The sequence below is a fragment of the Lepisosteus platostomus genome, chromosome 4 (genome assembly GCF_059453375.1).
Source record: "Lepisosteus platostomus isolate fLepPlt1 chromosome 4, fLepPlt1.hap1, whole genome shotgun sequence".
NCBI classification, from domain to species: domain Eukaryota; kingdom Metazoa; phylum Chordata; class Actinopteri; order Semionotiformes; family Lepisosteidae; genus Lepisosteus; species Lepisosteus platostomus.
This window is the reverse complement of record NC_142614.1, coordinates 1,394,617-1,413,248: the sequence shown is the minus strand read 5'-3', so window position 1 is coordinate 1,413,248 and position 18,632 is coordinate 1,394,617. Positions and strand designations below refer to the sequence as shown.

The following is an 18,632-nucleotide window of genomic DNA, read 5'->3' as shown; positions in this document are numbered from 1 at the left end:
TTTGACTATATTTTATTTTCGAGCGTTTCGTCGTAGGCAGATTGAAATAATGAATAACGTGTTGTGTTGGGAGAGATTCCAAGCTTTTTATCCGTTTTATATGCGGATGGACACGCGTTAAGGGAACGTGAAAATCGGTTATCTCTGGTCGGGGAAGCAGAAGTCCTCAGCTCTGAGCAGACTTACAACCCTTCTCCGCCTGCACCAAGCACAAGTCAACAAGCGAACAGACGCACCTGAAATACTCGGAAATGCACCTGAACCCTAAAAGACGCTCGCTGTTAGATGCACAAGCGCTCACGCAGATGAGGTCGGAAAGGTTGGGAGTGAGGGCTCACTTTGACTAATATAGAATTCATAAGGTCCACGTTAGATGGACATAGGTGACCTGAGAGTGTGAACAAGTCTTCCCGGACAGGATATTTGTTAAAGACACCTAATTTCCGCTCTCGTTAGACGCGTTTAAACATAATGGGACAGCGCCCTCTGCTGGGTAACCCAAGTCATGCTCAAGAGCGCTGGAACGATCTAATGTGGTTACACATGATCGAAAAACATGAAGTCGACTTGCGTTTGCAGGTTGAAGTATCAATAATAACTCGTTTTTCGAAAGGCGTAGAACTTGCCATGTTCAGGTCGTGAGCTGCAGAGGAGCACCTGAAGGAGGCTCCTCGTCTGAAACCTTGTGTTTGTTTTCCTTGGAAGGAAAATCCCAGCATGGAATGAGCTTGACCTGTTCCTCTGCAGACTGCAGTCACTCGAGTGCGTTGTCTTGGGTTTTCACCACTAGGGGGAGACTCTGCAGTATTTTTGATGGTTTGCATTAAAGGCATTTTGAAGTCTGCTTAAAAAAACTATTTTAGCAAATGGAAATCATTTTTCGATTTCTCAACCAATGTGTGGAGAATAATACAATTTTATATTTCGATTTGTTGACAGACCTAGACATAGACCTTTTGACAAAAGGAGTATTTTGTTTTTTGTAAACGAAAGAGAAAAAAAATGTTTCCTTCATTTTGTCCTTGGTCTTGTATTCGACCATGCAGTTATACATTACTATAGAACATGTGAAACACAAATTAGAAGATACATACATTCATTTATTTTTCCTTTTAACCATAAGGGTAAGTTTAAGATATCCCTAAATACATTTGCTGAGAGATCGATACTGTTCAATATGTATAATCCATTGGAGCTAAAGCAGGTAACCGCGTCAGCACGCGCGGGCTGGCTGCAAAGGAACAAGTTTATTCCTGCTGAGAAGCGAAGAAAATAAATGTAAACTCCACGCCGTGATTTCCTTAAAATTGTAAACTGTGTATTAGATCATCCAGGTGGATGCTGCACATTGGTGGTGGTGGAGGGGAGTCCCCATTACCTGTAAAGCGCTTTGAGTGGAGTGTCCAGAAAAGCGCTATATAAGTGTAAGCAATTATTATTATTATTAAAGATGTGTATTTTCAGAACTGACACGATGATGCATTTTGGGGCAACACTACAGATATATGAGGAAGTTCATCGTCAGACCCTTTCTCTCGCTGTAAAGGGAACTTTCAAGAACGAGCGCGTTTCCCGGCAAGGTCTTTACATAAATGCAGTCGTTCCCGTATGCGAATCGCATATTTAAAAATAGTACTGTAACGCAATGGGGGTTCAGGCGGGCGCCCTTGCCGCATTAGGTCGGCCCCGCACCATCGGGGGCTCGAACCGGGGACTCCCGCGTCACTCAATAGGGACCCAGCCCGGTGAGCTAAAGAGAGATCTCGCGTTTACATAGTACCTGTCGGCCATATGCGTTACAGTATTTTATTATAGCTAAAGAAAGTTACCCATAGATGAAATTCTAGACTGGGAAAACACCTGTCAGATGATGTTATATCAGGAGAATTTAGATCACGGGCTGTTGTGTTCAAATTGAACTATGTTCAACAGTAGTGCGTACACGTGTATTCACGTGGGGAGCTGCGTCAGCACGCGCAGGCTGCACAGGAACAACAGGTTTATTCCCTGCTAAAAAGAGAAGAAAGAAAACACAACGTTTCGGCCGGGGAGCCTTCATCAGTTGTGAATATTGTATTCACTGCGTTGGAGAAAGATGCTTCTGCTCCCGGCTCACTTCGGAGAAGAGCAGGGCGTGAAGAACTGTCCCACACTGACGATCTGAAGAAACGACCCTTTTCAGTCTTGAACAGACACGACCTTTTCAAAATAAACTCGCGAATCAGACGACTAGAGCGCAAACTGCGGGGAAACTCACTTAAAACGGTGAAAAGATACTCGGATCGATTATCTACTTGTTAAAAAAAAAGATCTAGGACGGTATCTGTGCCTAAATGTAAATACTGTACCACTGTTGTGAGCTAAAGATTCGCTTGTTCGTTGCTGTGTAAATGTTAGCGATGTGTTGAACGCTGAGAGCGAGGAGAGTTTCAGTGCGGGACACCGGCTCTTTAAAGGCTGCCCCTGCGGGACGAGGTCATGTGACCACGCGGGTGACGTCACGCATTGCAGCACAACAAGAAGTTCGGCGCTGTGTTTGCGCTCCGAGTGCGGCTCACGGCACCACCTCTTTCATCTTTCATCTGTACCCCCACAGCTCCGGCTGCTCGCACTACCGAAGACATCCGGGCTGCTGGACAGGTACGTTGCTGCCGATACGGGTCCACAGCCTAACCCCTGTGCTTGTAGTTGTTTCTCGTGCTGTTGATTAGTCGTCTCCTGTATTCGGGAGGACAGCGACGGGACTCCGCTTCACAACAACAAGTGTGCCGTGTGTGTCTCGGGGCCGTGGACACAGCCCTGGACAGCTGTGGTGGAGGAGAGATGCAGTAGAGCGCAAGACTGGGCTGGCAGACTTCGTGCGAGAGAGCCGACGCAGGCGATCGTTTAAGGAGACAAAGGCGCCTGTGAAATAGGTGCGCTTGTCTCGCGTGTATAAAACACCAGGTGCCACTCGAGTTGCGCTAGGAGCAGACCGAACACGGCAAGACTTCTTCGTACCGTGTCTCTGTTTTAACAAACTATGGGTTCAACGTTTGTGCATGAATCGTATTTGCTATTTTACGATGCCGTGTAATTCCGGATAGGGATTCCTGTAATTGTCTCAACCAAAAATGGTCATTTGCGCCGGGCGCCGTCCAGTGGGGGTGGAGATGGATACACGGAGCAGGAACGAGCTGGTAGCGGCGGCAGTGGTCGCTCTGTAGGCTTCAGCGCCCCAGGCAGTGCAGCTAATGAAATCACTGAGTAATTATACAGTCCTTCGCAGCTATCAGAGGCGCAGAAGAGATCGCCGTGAAATCCCTCTAAAGCGAAAGATGAGCTGTAAAATCAGCAGAGAAGCACGAAGGGCTTGTGGGTTTGCAGAGCTCGGGCACGGCCGAAATAATCCCCCCTCTTGGGTTTTCAGTCTGCTCTCATCGTGCCTTCGTGGGGCAATGCTTTTCCACGAGAGAGTCCGGGTCGCTAGAGGCTCGAAACCCATCCGGAACTGGCGCGCGGCGACTCGTTCCAAATTGGATCAACTCAATGCGAGTTCGAAAAACAGGCCGGCTGTGACCTTGTACTTGAGCTGGGGAATAGCAAAGCAGTCACAAGCACAGAGCTGCCTTCCAGCTGACACCTATCGTGACATTTCCTGCAGGCAGGAGAACCATCAGACCCATGTTTCCCCTGTAGACAGAACTAACTCAGGTGGGTCTGTTTGCCAGTAATGCAAGGAAAAATCTTTTTTTTTTCTGCCAAACCTTGTTTAGACTGTCTGAGGGTCGGTATTGCAGCACTGCTGCTGCAGTCAGGGTGGGGTCGTGAGGAAGGATCCCTCCTCCTCCTCATGGGACAGCAGGTGTGCGAGTCGGGAATGAACAGGAACACCGGAGCGAACCCACAGACACGAAGGGAAACACGACGATCGATCGATTGATCGATCTAACCCAGGACTCCTGTCTCCGAGCAGAATGACAGACCATTATGTCTTCTGCTATGATTCCAAATACAAGAGGAAGTTTTTCTGTCGTTCGAAGCGTGAATGGAAAGCTGGTTCCCAATTCCACGTCCCTTTCTAAAGCTTCTCTGAGAGCCAGATCAGAAATGCACTGCTCTCCTGCTCCCTCTTGCCGTTCAGCGGGCCTGGAAGCCCAGTGTTATGAAACGAATGTCTCGTGACTCACATCACTATCTTCTCATCTCACCCCTCTCTCGCAACAGAACAATCTGCTTGTACTTCCCCATAACACCCCCCAACCTCTCTCTGCGGCATCATGAGCCAGCAACTGCTCGCCCGCCCGAGCCACTATCCCACCGGGCTCCAGAAACAGAGCGGGAGGCTAAAAAGGCTGAAAAGATGCCTGAATCCGAGCAGTTTCAGGGACCTGGGCGGGTGGCGCAGAAGTCAGTACCTCGGACCTCAGACAGTGAGCACCTGCCCCTCCAGCTTCCCGAAGAGGACAGGAAGCGAATTGTCCTGCTCGCGTTGCCTGGGATTGTTGTCAGAACTGGCGCACTAAGCTCTGTTTCTGAACAGGAGCGAGAGCTGGTGAAACCTGTCGCGTCTCCAGCACGCGTCTTGACTAGATGTCCTGAGCTGCGGCCACAGACTGTGCAGAAATTTGTTGTCGATTAAGGTGGTGAAACGCATTTCCTCTTTGGAATAGCGAAGAGCCTTTCTAGGGCATTTCAGCTCCTGTATTCAGAGCAGGACTTAGTTTTCTAATGCCTGAAGTACCACTGTGTTTGTTACAAGTGAGAACCAAATCTGTAGTTGTAGCAGTTTTGGTATCACAAGACTCAGTCACATTCACTTGCCAGCTGATCTGCTGTCGCAACCTCTGGTCAGTGAAGGGCGAGAAGTTGAGTTCTCTTGTGGTAATGGGCCTCTGTAACCACACTTTAAATTCTTTCTTCAGCAGCGTTTTAACTCCAGTGTCATCCTTTGGCTCTTCTGTCATCTCTTGGGGGGGAAAAAAATAAGGCAAATCTGAAAAGGTGAAGCCTTGTCTTGTGTTTTTGTAATCCTGCCTCGTTCTGTCAGTCTGCTGGTCTTGCTAGCCTCCCGCTGTAACAGACGTGCTGGTGTAGGTGCACAGACCCTGGTCGTCCTGCTCCTGTTAAAAACAATGGGGGGGGTTCTTTCTACAGTGTTCAGTCAGTTGGAAAATAGGGGAAGAATGGGCCTGTGGCTCCCGGCAGAGGGGCTGTGTTCAGCTTCCACCCGCTCGGTGTGCAGAGGGGAGGTGTCCGCCACGCGAACAGCTCGCACCGAAGAGGCACACGACGGCTTTTCAAACTGCTGGGTCCCATCGGATCCACCTCCTGGTAGAACGAACCCAGCTGGAGCCCCGGTTCTGGTCACGTTCCTGATGTGGGCCCAGTGTGCCTGTTAACATCAGTGACGGAACCAGAACTGATGTTCAGTAACTACAGTCCGTCTCCCTCCTTCCCTTCCTGGACATGAGCGTTTATACTGGGCTCTAGATTTCTCATTTACTCTTGCTTTTCTTGGGCAGCACAGTGGCGCAGTGGTTAACGCCTCACAGCACCGGTGCCCACTGTTCGATTCTGGACCTGGGCTGCTGTCTGTGTGGAGTCTGTATGTTCTCTCCATGTTGTAGTGGGTTTCCTCCGGGTGCTCCAGTTTTCCCCCAGAAGTCCAAAGGCACCCTGCCAGGTGAATTGGCTTCTGGGGAAACTGGCCCTGGTGTGAGTGTGCGTGTCCTTGTGTGCCCTTCAGTGGACTGGTGTCCTGGATGTGACCTGCTGTAGGCCTGTTGCTTGCTGGGATGGGCTCCAGCTCCCCCAGGTCTCTGAATGAAATGAAACGGTTAGAAAATGGATGGAAGGGTCTTCTTCTGACGTTTAGGATAGATAGATAGATACTTTATTGATCCCGTGAGGGAAATTGCAGTGCAGCAATATGAGTCCAGCTGGTAAGTCCAGCAGTTAAAGCAGAGCTGTCCCGTCTTTCTCTGCAGTTGTGCTCTACATGATCCTGGCTGCTGAGGACAGGCAGTAAAGCAGCTGAAATGACCACGAAAATGGCCCCAGGTGTCCCCTACGAGCAGGTGAGTGCCCTCTCGGCCTCCAGGACAGACTGGGCGAAATACTGCTTTCAAGATGCTGTAGTGCTACATTTAACAGCTGTAATTTATATCCTTTACAGAGAGCTCTAAACTAGAAAATGTGTGAGAAACAATAAGAATAATAGCTTAGACTTATATAGCGCTTTACAGGTAATGGGGATCCCCTCCACCACCACCAGTGTGCAGCCCCACCTGGATGATGCTCCAGTCTGCTCCCCACACACCAGCTCTCAGTGGGGAGGAGAGCAGAGTGATGAAGCCAGTTCAGAGAGGGGGATTATTGGGAGGCCATGACTGGTCACTGACCAGGACACTGGAGTAACACCCCTACTCTTTTTGAGAAAAATCCTGGGATTTTTAATGATCACTGAGAGTCAGGACCTTATACGAAGAATGAAGGCTTTTTTACAGTATAGTGTCCCCGTCACTATACTGGGGCATTAGGACCCCCCCAGACCGCAGGATGAGCGCTCCCCACTAACACCTCTTCCAGCAGCAACCTCAGCTTTCCCAGGAGTCTCCCATCCAGGTACTGACCCGGCTCACACTGCTGGGCTTCAGTGGGCTGCCAGCTGGGAGCTGCAGGGTGATAGAGTGGCTGGCTAAACTGTTTTATTTAGCCAGCAGCTGCATTTGTAACTGTTCTGAATACAGAACGAGACAGGAGTGTCCCTTGACAGACGGCGTGTGTTGTTAATGATTTCTAACACAAAGATCTCTTGCAGCTGGTGTCGTTGAGGATGTCAGAGGAGGACCGACTGCCCGGCTACAGGATTCAGAAGTTTTTTAACGAGGTTAGTAGCCAGAGGTAATAATAATAATAATAATTGCTTACACTTATATAGCGCTTTTCTGGACACTCCACTCAAAGCGCTTTACAGGTAATGGGGACTCCCCTCCACCACCACCAATGTGCAGCATCCACCTGGATGATGCGACGGCAGCCATAGTGCGCCAGAACGCTCACCACACATCAGCTATCAGTGGGGAGGAGAGCAGAGTAATGTAGCCAATTCATAGAAGGGGATTATTAGGAGGCCATGATTGGTAAGGGCCAATTGGAAATTTGGCCAGGACACCGGGGTTACACCACTACTCTTTTCGAGAAGCGCCCTGGGATTTTTAATGACCACAGAGAGTCAGGACCTCGGTTTTACGTCTCATCCGAAGGACGGCACCTGTTTACAGTATAGTGTCCCCATCACTATACTGGGGCATTAGGACCCACATAGACCACAGGGTGAGCACCCCCTGCTGGCCCCACTAACACCTCTTCCAGCAGCAACCTTAGTTTTTCCCAGGAGGTCTCCCATCCAGGTACTGACCAGGCTCACACCTGCTTAGCTTCAGTGGGTTGCCAGTTGTGAGTTGCAGGGTGATATGGCTGCTGGCATTGGTGTTTCTGGTATTGATTGCTTTCAGTCCTCGGCGAGAGAACAGACCCAGCTTCCCAGGTCGAAGTTCCGCTGCTGCTCTTTCAGTGCAGCGTGTGACAACTTCCCCTCTGCCAAAGCAGGCGCCACAGCCCAGCAGAAGTATTCGCTGTCTGCATCAGCAATTCCTGAACACGCAGAGCTGAAGAAGAAAATCAGCTACAGGAACTGTTTTCCAGTTTCCAGGAGGGCACAAGTTATCTTTTAAACTTGCATTTCACGGGCAGTGGGGTGGCTCTGTGGTTCAAATCCCGCGGCCAGCAGAGGAATCCTACTCCACTGGGCCCCTGAGCAAGGCCCTAAACCCCAGCTGCTCCAGGGGCACCATATACAGTGCCTTGCGAAAGTATTCGGCCCCCTTGAACTTTTCAACCTTTTGCCACATTTCAGGCTTCAAACATAAAGATATAAATTTTTTATTTTATGTGAAGAATCACCAACAAGTGGGACACAATTGTGAAGTGGAACGAAATCTATTGGATTTTTGAAACTTTTTTAACTAATAAAAAAATGAAAAGTGGGGCGTGCAAAATTATTCGGCCCCTTTACTTTCAGTGCAGCAAACTCACTCCAGAAGTTCAGCGAGGATCTCTGAATGATCCAATGTTGTCCTAAATGACTGATGGTGATAAATAGAATCCACCTGTGTGTAATCAAGTCTCTGTATAAATGCACCAGCTCTGTGATAGTCTCAAGGTTCTGTTGAAAGCGCAGAGAGCATCATGAAGACCAAGGAACACACCAGGCAGGTCCGTAATACTGTTGTGGAGAAGTTTAAAGCCGGATTTGGATACAAAAAGATTTCCCAAGCTTCAAACATCCCAAGGAGCACTGTGCAAGCGATCATCTTGAAATGGAAGGAGTATCAGACCACTGCAAATCTACCAAGACCTGGCCGTCCCTCTAAACTTTCAGCTCAGACAAGGAGAAGACTGATCAGAGATGCAGCCAAGAGGCCCATGATCACTCTGGATGAACTGCAGAGAACTACAGCTGAGGTGGGAGAGTCTGTCCATAGGACAACAATCAGTCTTACACTGCACAAATCTGGCCTTTATGGAAGAGTGGCAAGAAGAAAGCCATTTCTCAAAGATATCCATAAAAAGTCTCGTCTAAAGTTTGCCACAAGCCACCTGGGAGACACCCCAAACATGTGGAAGAAGGTGCTCTGGTCAGATGAAACCAAAATCGAACTTTTTGGCCACAATGCAAAACGATATGTTTGGCGTAAAAGCAACACAGCTCATCACCCTCAACACACCATCCCCACTGTCAAACATGGTGGTGGCAGCATCATGGTTTGGGCCTGCTTTTCTTCAGCAGGGACAGGGAAGATGGTTAAAATTGAGGGGAAGATGGATGCAGCCAAATACAGGACCATTCTGGATGAAAACCTGTTGGAGTCTGCAAAAGACCTGAAACTGGGACGGAGATTTATCTTCCAACAAGACAATGATCCCAAACATACAGCAAAATCTACAAAGGAATGGTTCACAAATAAACGTATCCAGGTGTTTGAATGGCCAAGTCAAAGTCCAGACCTGAATCCAATCGAGAATCTGTGGAAAGAGCTGAAAACTGCTGTTCACAAACGCTCTCCATCCAACCTCACTGAGCTCGAGCTGTTTTGCAAGGAAGAATGGGCAAGAATTTCAGTCTCTCGATGTGCAAAACTGATAGAGACATACCCCAAGCGACTTGCAGCTGTAATCGCAGCAAAAGGTGGCTCTACAAAGTATTAACGCAAGGGGGCCGAATAATTTTGCACGCCCCACTTTTCATTTTTTTATTAGTTAAAAAAGTTTCAAAAATCCAATAGATTTCGTTCCACTTCACAATTGTGTCCCACTTGATGGTGATTCTTCACATAAAATAAAAAATTTATATCTTTATGTTTGAAGCCTGAAATGTGGCAAAAGGTTGAAAAGTTCAAGGGGGCCGAATACTTTCGCAAGGCACTGTAAATGGCTGACCCTGCGCTCTGACCCCAAGCTTCTCTCCCTGTCTGTGTGTCTCATGGAGAGCAAGCTGGGGTCTGCGAAAAGACAGATTCCTAATACACGAAATTGTATAGAGCCAAGAAAGTGATCTTCTTCATTCTGCTTTCTGTTTTGCCGGTATGAACCCTAGAAAAATGTTGCTATTCTCTAACTCGGTAAACTTTAGGGCAATTGTTTCCTGACTGCTCAAGGGATATTAGTTTGCAACTGTAGACCCATGATTAAAGCAAACATCCTCATACCTCATGAGGAAATTCAGTACTAGCGCCATGCTTTTTTTAAAAAAACAAAACAAAATCAACCCTCATCTTTTTCTGCGATATAGATTTTTGGTCCAACCAAAACTAAATATTTTGAAATATCCACTTTTAACCTGTTTAAAACCTGCACAGCACACTGGAAATGGGAGTCAGAAAATAACTACAAAGGTCCTATCCCAGCTATGAAATAAACTACAGCAAGCATTTTCAGGACCGTATTAAACTGCATTAGTGACTGTTCGGGAGCTGGATGGGTGTTATGACATGGCTCAATGGAAGATGCCCTGTGAAGTGAGACTGTGAAGTGTGGTTTTCAGTGACTGTCAGGTGGTGTGCAGTATTACAGGTGCGTCCTGCTGTCTGCTCTCCTGACCGCTCTGCTCCTGGGGATGATGTTTGTCCAGCTGCTGATCCCTGTCCCAGTCTCTGCAACACAGCGGCCCGGCCCTGCCAAGTCGATGCCTCAGTCCAGCTCCTGTGGTGACCCCTGCAGGTAGGAAGCCGTCAGAGCAAGAGCTCGGCATCCAGTCCCCGTGTTCCTGCCATTCAGAGGAACGGGTTGCATTTCCCCTGTAACTCCATCTTCCTCTCTCACCTGTGCAATGGCACTTGCCTGTTTGTGTGCCAGGCCTCCGCAGGTTAAAGTGTGTGACCTGTGGACCTCGAGCCCATCTCAAGTACCTCCGGTCCAGAGCTTTTTTTCTGTGACTCTTCTAATATTAAAACACTCGTGAACTTCCTTCTTGTGAACAAGTAACTAGTCTAGGGAACAAGTTTCTTTGTTAGTTTATTTGTCTTGGCTGTCCAAAGCGTTCTGAGCTGATATGCATACAATTCAGCATCTGTTTTACTGTCTTATTTGGCATTTGTATGTCTGGATTGAGGAAGCCTCTGCGGGCATTTTGATTGGACAGCAGAAGAAAGGGGGCGGGGCGTCTCTTGGCTCAGGAAAAGAAGTCAATCACGGGTCACGCCCACCCTTGCGTGGCGCTCGGAGCTCACCGTGCCCCCAGACGGGTCACCCGGCTCGCTCTGTTGCAGAATCGTGCTGGTGGAGAGCATCCCTGAAGGAGTGGAGTTCAACTCCAGCACCACCAACCCCTCCATCTACCAGGCGTGGCTGAAGCTGATGGGTGAGGCTCAGAGCAGCCTGGACATTGCTTCTTTCTACTGGACGCTCAGCAACAGGGACACGCAGACCAGTGAGCCGTCTGCAGCACAGGTGAGGAAGCCCTGCTGTCCTCCAGGGGGCGCTCTAGCTGGCTTAGCTTAAGTTCAGCGCTGTCTTGGGCAGAATGGTTCAGCTCCAGTCTTGGAGGGCTGGTGTCTTCTCTGTAGGTTTTCATTATGGCTGCTGGCGTATCAACGTAAGCGAACAGTGAGGAGGCCATTATCACCCTGCAAGTCACTGGAGCCCAGCAGGTGTGAGCCTGGCCAGTACCTGGATTGGAGAGATGCTGGGAAGGCTGAGGTTGCTGCTGGAAGAGGTGTTAGTGGGACCAGTAGGGGGCGCTCACCCTGCAGTCTGTGTGGGTCCCCAGTATAGTGATGGGAACTCGATGCACTCATACCCCGGTATACGAACGTTCGATATATGAATTTTCGCTAATCCTCACAAAGAATTTGTATCTTGTAATTCGTAAGAACAAAAGTTCGCTAATCCGAACTGTGAAAGTCCAAAAGTGACCAATTTATTAGCCGAGAACCTTCTGCAAACATCTGGATTCAGCGCCATCAAACAGCTGTTTGTGTGTAAGGACACCGTGAGGCAGCACTGCCTTGTTTACCAACACAGCGAAAGCTTGCGCTCTCATTATCAAAGTGTTTTTTTGGGTTTGTTTTGTAGTTACTGTTCATTTTGGGCCCCAAGGAAGAGTTTGCTGTTTTGCTTGTTTCACACATTTTATTTCTGACTAGGTTTTTTCTTGTCAACTTCTTTAGCGTAGTAGTTGACAACAGTATGCACGTCGGTCTAGTCAATCGCTTGGATAGCTATCTATTATGAAAGAATGAAAAATGTAAATAAGAGATCATTCATTATTTTACAGCTATAGTTGTCTTGTTTGTATGTTCAGGGTGGTTATTGAGTGAACTTGTCTTCGGTTCGGAACGTGGTGGGATTTTTCCCATAAGAAATTATGGAATTTTTATTTTCAATTGATCTCCTGCCTTTCAAACTAATTTTCAGGAACGAATTAGGTTCGGATACTGGGGTATGAGTGTTCTTTAAAAAAACGCCGGCCCTTCGATGAGATGTAAAACTGAGGTGATCATTAAAAATACCAGGAGTTTCTCGAGAACAGTAGGGGTGTTACCCCGGCATCCTGGCCACATTTCCCCCTGGCCTTTACCAGTCATGGCCTCCTAATAACCCCCCTCTCTGAACTGGCTTCATCGCTCTCCTCTCCTCCCTACTGAGAGCTGGTGTGTGGGGAGCTTACTGGAGCATCACCCAGGTGGGGCTGCACACTGGTGGGGGTGAAGGGGATCCCCAATACCTGTAAAGCACTTTGAGAGGAGTGTCCAGAAAAGCACTGTATAAGTGTAAGCAATTATTATTATTATTATTATTATTATTATTATTATTATTATTATTATTATCATCTTGCCCAATTTACTAGTCTCCCCCAGGTCTTCAGGTGCTCCTGCATTTAAAAGACCTCTGTCAAGTGAAACCAGCGCTTCCAGGCTGGAGTCGGGCCTCTGTAGTCTAGGGAGCAGAGGAGGACATGAATATGTCTTTGTACCAGTCCTGCTGTGTTGTGTCTCCAGGGAGAAACGATCCTGCAGGAGCTGGTGGGTCTCGCCCGGAGTGGGATCACAGTCAGGGTTGCTGTCAACACCCCCAGAAAGTCCCAGCCGAAGGACGACCTCCAGGCACTGGAGGATGCAGGTACGAGCTTTCCCAGCTCCCCAGCGAGACGGGCCTGTACAAATCCAGGAAAGATGTGCCTCCTTCCTCATGACCCCTCTGTGGAGCGAACTCTGCTGCTCTGGAGTCGGAAGCCTTGTGGGTTGTCAGTGTCGAGCGTGCGCTGTGTATTTGTCCTGCAGGAGCTGACGTGCGTGAAGTGAACATGCTGGAGCTCACCACAGGGGTGCTGCACACCAAATTCTGGGTCGTGGACAAGAAGCACTTTTTCATCGGGAGTGCCAACATGGACTGGAGATCCCTGACGCAAGTGAGCTCATGTCTGCCTTAAAAATGCTCTTCTACCATTCTGTGCCTGCTTCCTGTCCTGGGGTGTGTTCTTGGATGTTCTCTAGATTTTATTGGATTGCTGTAGAGCTGGCACTAACGTTGAGACAGCAATGTGAAGGAGTGGACTCGCAACTCGTAATCCATTCATTTTCTAACTGCTTTATCCAGTACAGGGTCACATTGGAGCCTATCCCAGCAAGCCACAGGCACAAGGCAGGGTACAGCCTGGACAGGACACCAGTCCAGTGCAGGGCAGATAGACACAAAGACACACACACCAGGGACAAGTTTCCCAGAAGCTAATTTAACTACCAGTACAGTATGTACATTTCACATCAAAGACTAACTGTGTAACTGTGGACAAAATACCTACCTCAGATTGTTCCATTATTAAACCCGGCTGTATGAATGTGTACAAAAGTAACACTGTTTAGAAGTTAGAAAGTATCTTCAAAACTGATTGTGGGGAGTCAGGAAGGATATCACAGTGATATATGTTGTTGTGCAGGATGCTTCTCTGATGACCGTTGGAACACTGTTCATCACTGATCGTAGTCCCTGATAGGGTAGTTTTTGAGAAATACCGTCTTTAGTTCTGTAAATAAGATTGTCGTTCAGGTTGTTGCACTTTTCTGTTGTCTGGGTGATGAACACTGGCCATTGAGAAGGTAGCTTGCTTTTCATTTATGCCGCGTATGAATAATAATTTGAGAGATGGAGTGTGGGCAGATGTATCTGCACAGAGGCCTGTAGCCTGCTGGTGGGAGTGCTGTGATAGCTGTGGTCAGATTTACCGTGCAGAGCTTTTATTTTTAGTGAACAAGTCTTTATTATGTTTAAATGATGCATGTAAATAAATCTATATTTAAATGATTTAAATTGTGGAACCAATTAAGAAAAAGGAACATGGAAAACAATGTAACCACTGACATGAGGGAAGCACTGTAAACGTTTGCAAGGAGTCACAGGCCTGGGGATCATGTCCTGCAGGTGAAGGAGCTGGGGGTCGCTGTGTACAACTGCAGCTGTTTGGCTCAGGACCTGGGGAAGATCTTTGAAGCCTACTGGTTCCTGGGCCAGGATGGGGCCAGCATCCCCAGCCATTGGCCCAGCAGCTACTCCACCCACTACAACAAGGACACGCCCCTGGAGGTGGAGCTCAATGGAACCTCTTCAGACGTCTACCTGTCGGTAAAGAAGTCATGAGTCATGATTCTGATTTTAATAGTGGACTAAAGCTGTGCTCATAAGAGTACTGTAATAAAAACACAGACAGATGATCATCAGGGAAATGAGAGGAAAGGGTTGAGCTGCGATTTGACCGTGTGAGGGGAGGCAGGAGGTTGGGGTGTGGCTGCCGGTGGTGTCCCTCTGAAAGCTGCTGTCTGTCCCAGAGTGCTCCTCCTGCCCTGTGCGGTGATGGCAGGACTCCGGACCTGGAGGCCATCCTGAGCGTCATCCAGGATGCCCAGGAGTTCGTCTACATCGCCGTCATGAACTATCTGCCCACCATGGAGTACTCCCACCCCAAGAGGTGACTGTGAGCAGTGTCCATCAGTCAGCCGCGGTCGTTTCTGTGCTGTGCAGCGCCCTCTCAAGGCACTTGACATGATTCGTACAAGAGATATGTGATGTTTCACACGGTGGAATATAGAGGAGCACTGTCTGTCTCTGATTGGCCCGTCTCCTCGCAGCTCAGTTTGGCTCATTGCAGTGCAAGTATCTGATCGATGTTCAGCATTCACACACTCATTCATTCGTCTATCCCCCCCTCTTGAATGTTCCTGCTGAGCTGAGCTGGACAGTTTGTTTCAGACCTCCACAACTCTTTATGTAAAGACCCTGCCCTATTTTCCTCTCCAGCTCCAGCGGCTCCAGGCCTCGTTTTAGATGGTCTTGTTGTTAGTTGTTCTTGCCCCCCCCCATCATCACGTTGTTTATTTCCTGGCCCTCCGAGGGGTCGGCCTTGTCAGATTCGCTGACCTGCTCCCTCTCTGACCCCCCAGGTACTGGGCCGACATCGACAGCCAGCTGCGCAGGGTGGCGTACGAGCGCAGGGTCCGGGTCCGCCTGCTCATCAGCTGCTGGGGTAGCTCGGAGCCCACCATGTTCCCCTTCCTGCGCTCGCTGGCCGCGGTCCACGATCCCACCAGCAAGCTGGACATCCAAGTGGTGAGGCCTTCTTCTCCGCACTCCGGGGCGCCAGAACTGGTCCGGCACGACACCCCACCGTCGCGCTGCGTAGAGCAGCGATTAGGACTTGGGGCTCCTGACTGGGCGGTTGTGGGCTGCAGGTGCTGCTGTTGAGAATCATCCTTCACCCCAGTTGCTTCAGTCTACCCAGCAAATATAAGTGGGGAAACCAGCAACAGTGGGGCCTAAACTGCCTCTAGGGGGCAGTCACATGTCCTCAGCGTACTTCAGAGCTGGTCTAAGATCTGGCCTGGTGAGAGTCTAGGCGTGAATGTGGACTTTGCCTCATGTTTGTGCAGTCCGAGTATCAGCGTGGAACAACGGTCAGGGTTCTGAGCTCCTAACTGGACGGTTGTGGGGTCAGATCCTGGCTGAGAGTGGGGCTGTTCCCATGAGCAAGGAACTCCAGTAAAATACCCAGCTGTACATAAATGGGTGCTCTGGATTAAAATGTCAGCCAGATCAGTTAGAGGTGAGATTGCTGAACCTTTGGTTGAGGTTTACTGCGGACGATGATTAGTACTGAGTCTAAATTATTCCCCTCAGATGATACTGATCAGAGGAAATTGAACTTTTCACTCTAGGACACCAGCAGCTGGAGTGCAATGACACCTGTCTTGCTCTTCCTGCATCCTGCTCTGTCATCCCAGATCCCTTTTCTGCCTGTATCTCCCCTCCAAATAAAACTGCCAGAACAGGGGAAAGAAGCAGTTAAAATGTAGCTACAATTACTTCAGGACCTGGACCAGTCCTCAGGTTGGAACGGCCATGTGAATGACCATAGGAATACGGTTCCCGTGGGGGCCAAGCATTTCTGCAGTCGAGCAGCTTTAACCTCATCTTGTTGTTTGGGCTCAACAGAAGCTGTTTGTGGTTCCTGCCACACCCAGCCAGAAGGAGATCCCCTTCGCCAGAGTCAACCACAACAAGTACATGGTGACGGACAAGGTGGCCTACATCGGTAAGCTGACGCACCACAGGGACCGACCTGGGTGACTGGGGCGTCCTTCACGAGATGACCTGACAGCAGCGTGTCAGCTGCCCTGACACTGGCGCTGATAACTGAGCTGGGTCGAATTTGCGAGAATCGAATGCAGGGCTCTGGTTCTGGAGAGAGTCCACAGTGTGGTCTGGTCTTCATTCCAGCTCAGTGCTGAATGACTTCGTTAGATTAATCAGTTGCTTCGTTTAGGAGGCGTCGACAAGCTTTCAGGATCTCTGCTCATTGAAAAGCTACCGATAGGGCTTGCAGGACCAGAACTTGAGCTTATCATTCCTGATGATTAGGAAGTGTTCCACTCTTCCACCACCCTCTGTGTAAAGAAGTTCTGTTCTCAACCTTCACCTTAGCTTCCACTATTTTTTTCAGTGGTTTGTGTTTCAGCGTTGACCCTGAAGTCAAATCATGTCGGCCTCGTAGTCTTCTCTGTTCAAGATTAAAATCTGTTTTTGTCGGTGTTGGACACTTCCTGAGTACAGAGAGCACATCTTGAAAATCACAGTAGTTTAGTTATACTGAGGCTTGTGAGTCATCTGCAGATACAAATATTTTTATCGGGCCTTTGTTCAATGCTGCATAAGAAAACTACAGTTAAATAGCTGGTATTTCTGACAGCTTTGTTCTTCCAGAAAAGAAAGAAAGAGCTGTAGGTTTCCTCATTAGGACCTGCTGAACACAAGACAGGTGTTCTTTGCAGGAAGAGGTCCCTGTCGGAGAGAGAAAAATCCAGGTCTCTGAGGACAAGGAACTTCCCTGGTGTCTTCCCTGACACTACGAATGCTCTGGCTCGGTGCCCCAGCTGTAGTTCTGGCCCTGATGCTGTGCTCCTGTCCCACGCAGGCACGTCAAACTGGTCCGGCGACTACTTCCTGCACACAGCCGGGTCGGCGCTGGTGGTCAACCAGACCGCGGCCCAGTCCGCCGGCGGCACCGTGCAGGAGCAGCTGCAGGCCGTGTTCCAGCGGGACTGGGACTCCGCCTACAGCACCCCGCTCAGCGAGGCCACCGGGGCCAAGGACCTCTGCCCCGGCCAGTAAGAGGGGCGACCAGGGGGCACCCAGCCCCACAGTGGGGCTCCAGTAAAAGACCCCTTTTAAAAATGGATGTCAATAGAAGTATCTTTGCAGGAAAGCATCACCCAAATAGTCATCAGTAATGGGAGCGAGTGCTGCTGCCCCACAGATACTGGGCTCCTGGCACTGATTCTGGCCATGGGTACCTTCTGTGTGGAGTTTGCATGCTCTTCCAGGTTTCCCAAGGTGCTCCTGTTTCCTACCATCTTCGAAGGGCCTGCTGGTTAGGCTCATTGTGCCCCAGGAGTGTTCCTGTGTGCTGTGTGACTATACCCCCAATCCCAGGTATAATACTTGCTCTCTACCCTGTATTTCCAGGAGTCTTGTCAGGAATATGCAGCTTCATGACACTTTATGGTGGATAGATAAGTGTGACTAGAGTCCTGTCTAGCTGGGGAGCCGCCATGTGACCTGGTTTGAACCCTGGGCTTCTGGGATAGCCCCGCCCAGATCTGCGGCTCTCTGATAGAGCCGGGTGAAACTGTAAACTTGAAAACAAGTATTCAAAAGCCATTCGAATATGTTACACCCATCTCTTAGGGCTGAACTCCAGCTGAAAACGGAATCCTTTATAGAAAGTATCTGACTGTCCTGAACTGATTATCCACAACTCCACAAAACGGATTCATCTGGTCACCGGAAGACTAAAAGAAGTTTGGTCTCTCTGTCTGCTGCCTACTTTGGAGTTATTGTTTACCTAGCAATACTGTACTTGTACTGTTTTTTCATTTGGGAAATAGTTACTTTGATTTTTAAATACTTGATAGTTCTGTAGTTAACAATCTAATTGATTCACAGATGGGTTGGTGCTGTGAAATAAAAGACTTTAGAAATTCAAATACTTTAAAAGATTGCTGTTACAAAACAGATCGTTGTATAGATAATATATTTTCTTCTTATCAGCCATCAAATAGCCAAAGTATTTTTTACCTTCTCCACATTTTTCAAAAGCCACAACACTCTGAATCCTTGAGGTCATGGTGCTGTTTCTGAGCATCGGTACGTGCTTAAAGACTTCATGAAGACGTCAGAGAGCAGTGAAATCTGTCTACATTCTGTAGAGGGCGTGTCACTTGGAAGTCTCTAGGTTGACATTTCATGACTCTGTACAGAAAGCCTGTGGCCAGATTCCTTCAACTGTAATCAAAGGGGAATAAAGGGAAATTTGGAATTCTTACCTGACAGTGTGATTTCAGGGATGAGTCTAATATAAATATTGGAAATATAAATGATTGATGGTCGGTGTTGGTGGGAATGTTTGTTTAGGATGATGAATTCTAACTCTTCAGTGTTACCCAGGATAATCTCTGCCACCATGAGGCAGGAACCACTTTACTGTTCGATTATTTAACTACCTGAATTATAAAATTATCTGTGTCTTCCCTTCATCGCTC

At 48.6% G+C, this 18,632-nt stretch overlaps 1 protein-coding gene across 3 annotated transcripts; it reads left to right on the top strand.

The window, feature by feature from the left end:
- The first annotated feature begins 2,004 nt into the window (after window positions 1-2,004).
- On the top strand, window positions 2,005-18,415 carry pld3 (phospholipase D family member 3). Of its 3 annotated transcripts, none has more exons than XM_088627365.1 (12): window positions 2,005-2,640; window positions 5,970-6,059; window positions 6,803-6,871; window positions 10,109-10,263; window positions 10,812-10,992; window positions 12,543-12,663; window positions 12,825-12,952; window positions 13,963-14,163; window positions 14,367-14,506; window positions 14,979-15,144; window positions 16,027-16,126; window positions 17,006-18,415. In XM_088627365.1, the coding sequence occupies exons 2-12, from the start codon at window positions 6,021-6,023 to the stop codon at window positions 17,200-17,202; spliced, it is 1,497 nt and encodes a 498-aa protein (XP_088483491.1). In that variant the 5' UTR covers window positions 2,005-2,640; window positions 5,970-6,020; the 3' UTR covers window positions 17,203-18,415. The 3 variants fall into 3 exon arrangements, with proteins under 3 accessions (XP_088483491.1, XP_088483492.1, XP_088483493.1); XM_088627366.1 differs by lacking the exon at window positions 2,005-2,640 and adding an exon at window positions 2,894-2,915; XM_088627367.1 differs by lacking the exon at window positions 2,005-2,640 and having other exon boundaries at window positions 5,951-6,059.
- The last annotated feature ends 217 nt before the right edge of the window (window positions 18,416-18,632 follow it).

What these genes read in the sequence shown, in the direction of transcription:
- pld3 (XM_088627365.1), top strand. Translation starts at nt 6,021, where the DNA reads ATGACCACGAAAATGGCCCCAGGTGTCCCCTACGAGCAG. An exon ending in CAGGTGTCCCCTACGAGCAG is followed by an intron (nt 6,060 to 6,802) that starts GTGAGTGCCCTC and finishes GATCTCTTGCAG; the next exon opens with CTGGTGTCGTTGAGGATGTC. An exon ending in GGACAAGGTGGCCTACATCG is followed by an intron (nt 16,127 to 17,005) that starts GTAAGCTGACGC and finishes TGTCCCACGCAG; the next exon opens with GCACGTCAAACTGGTCCGGC.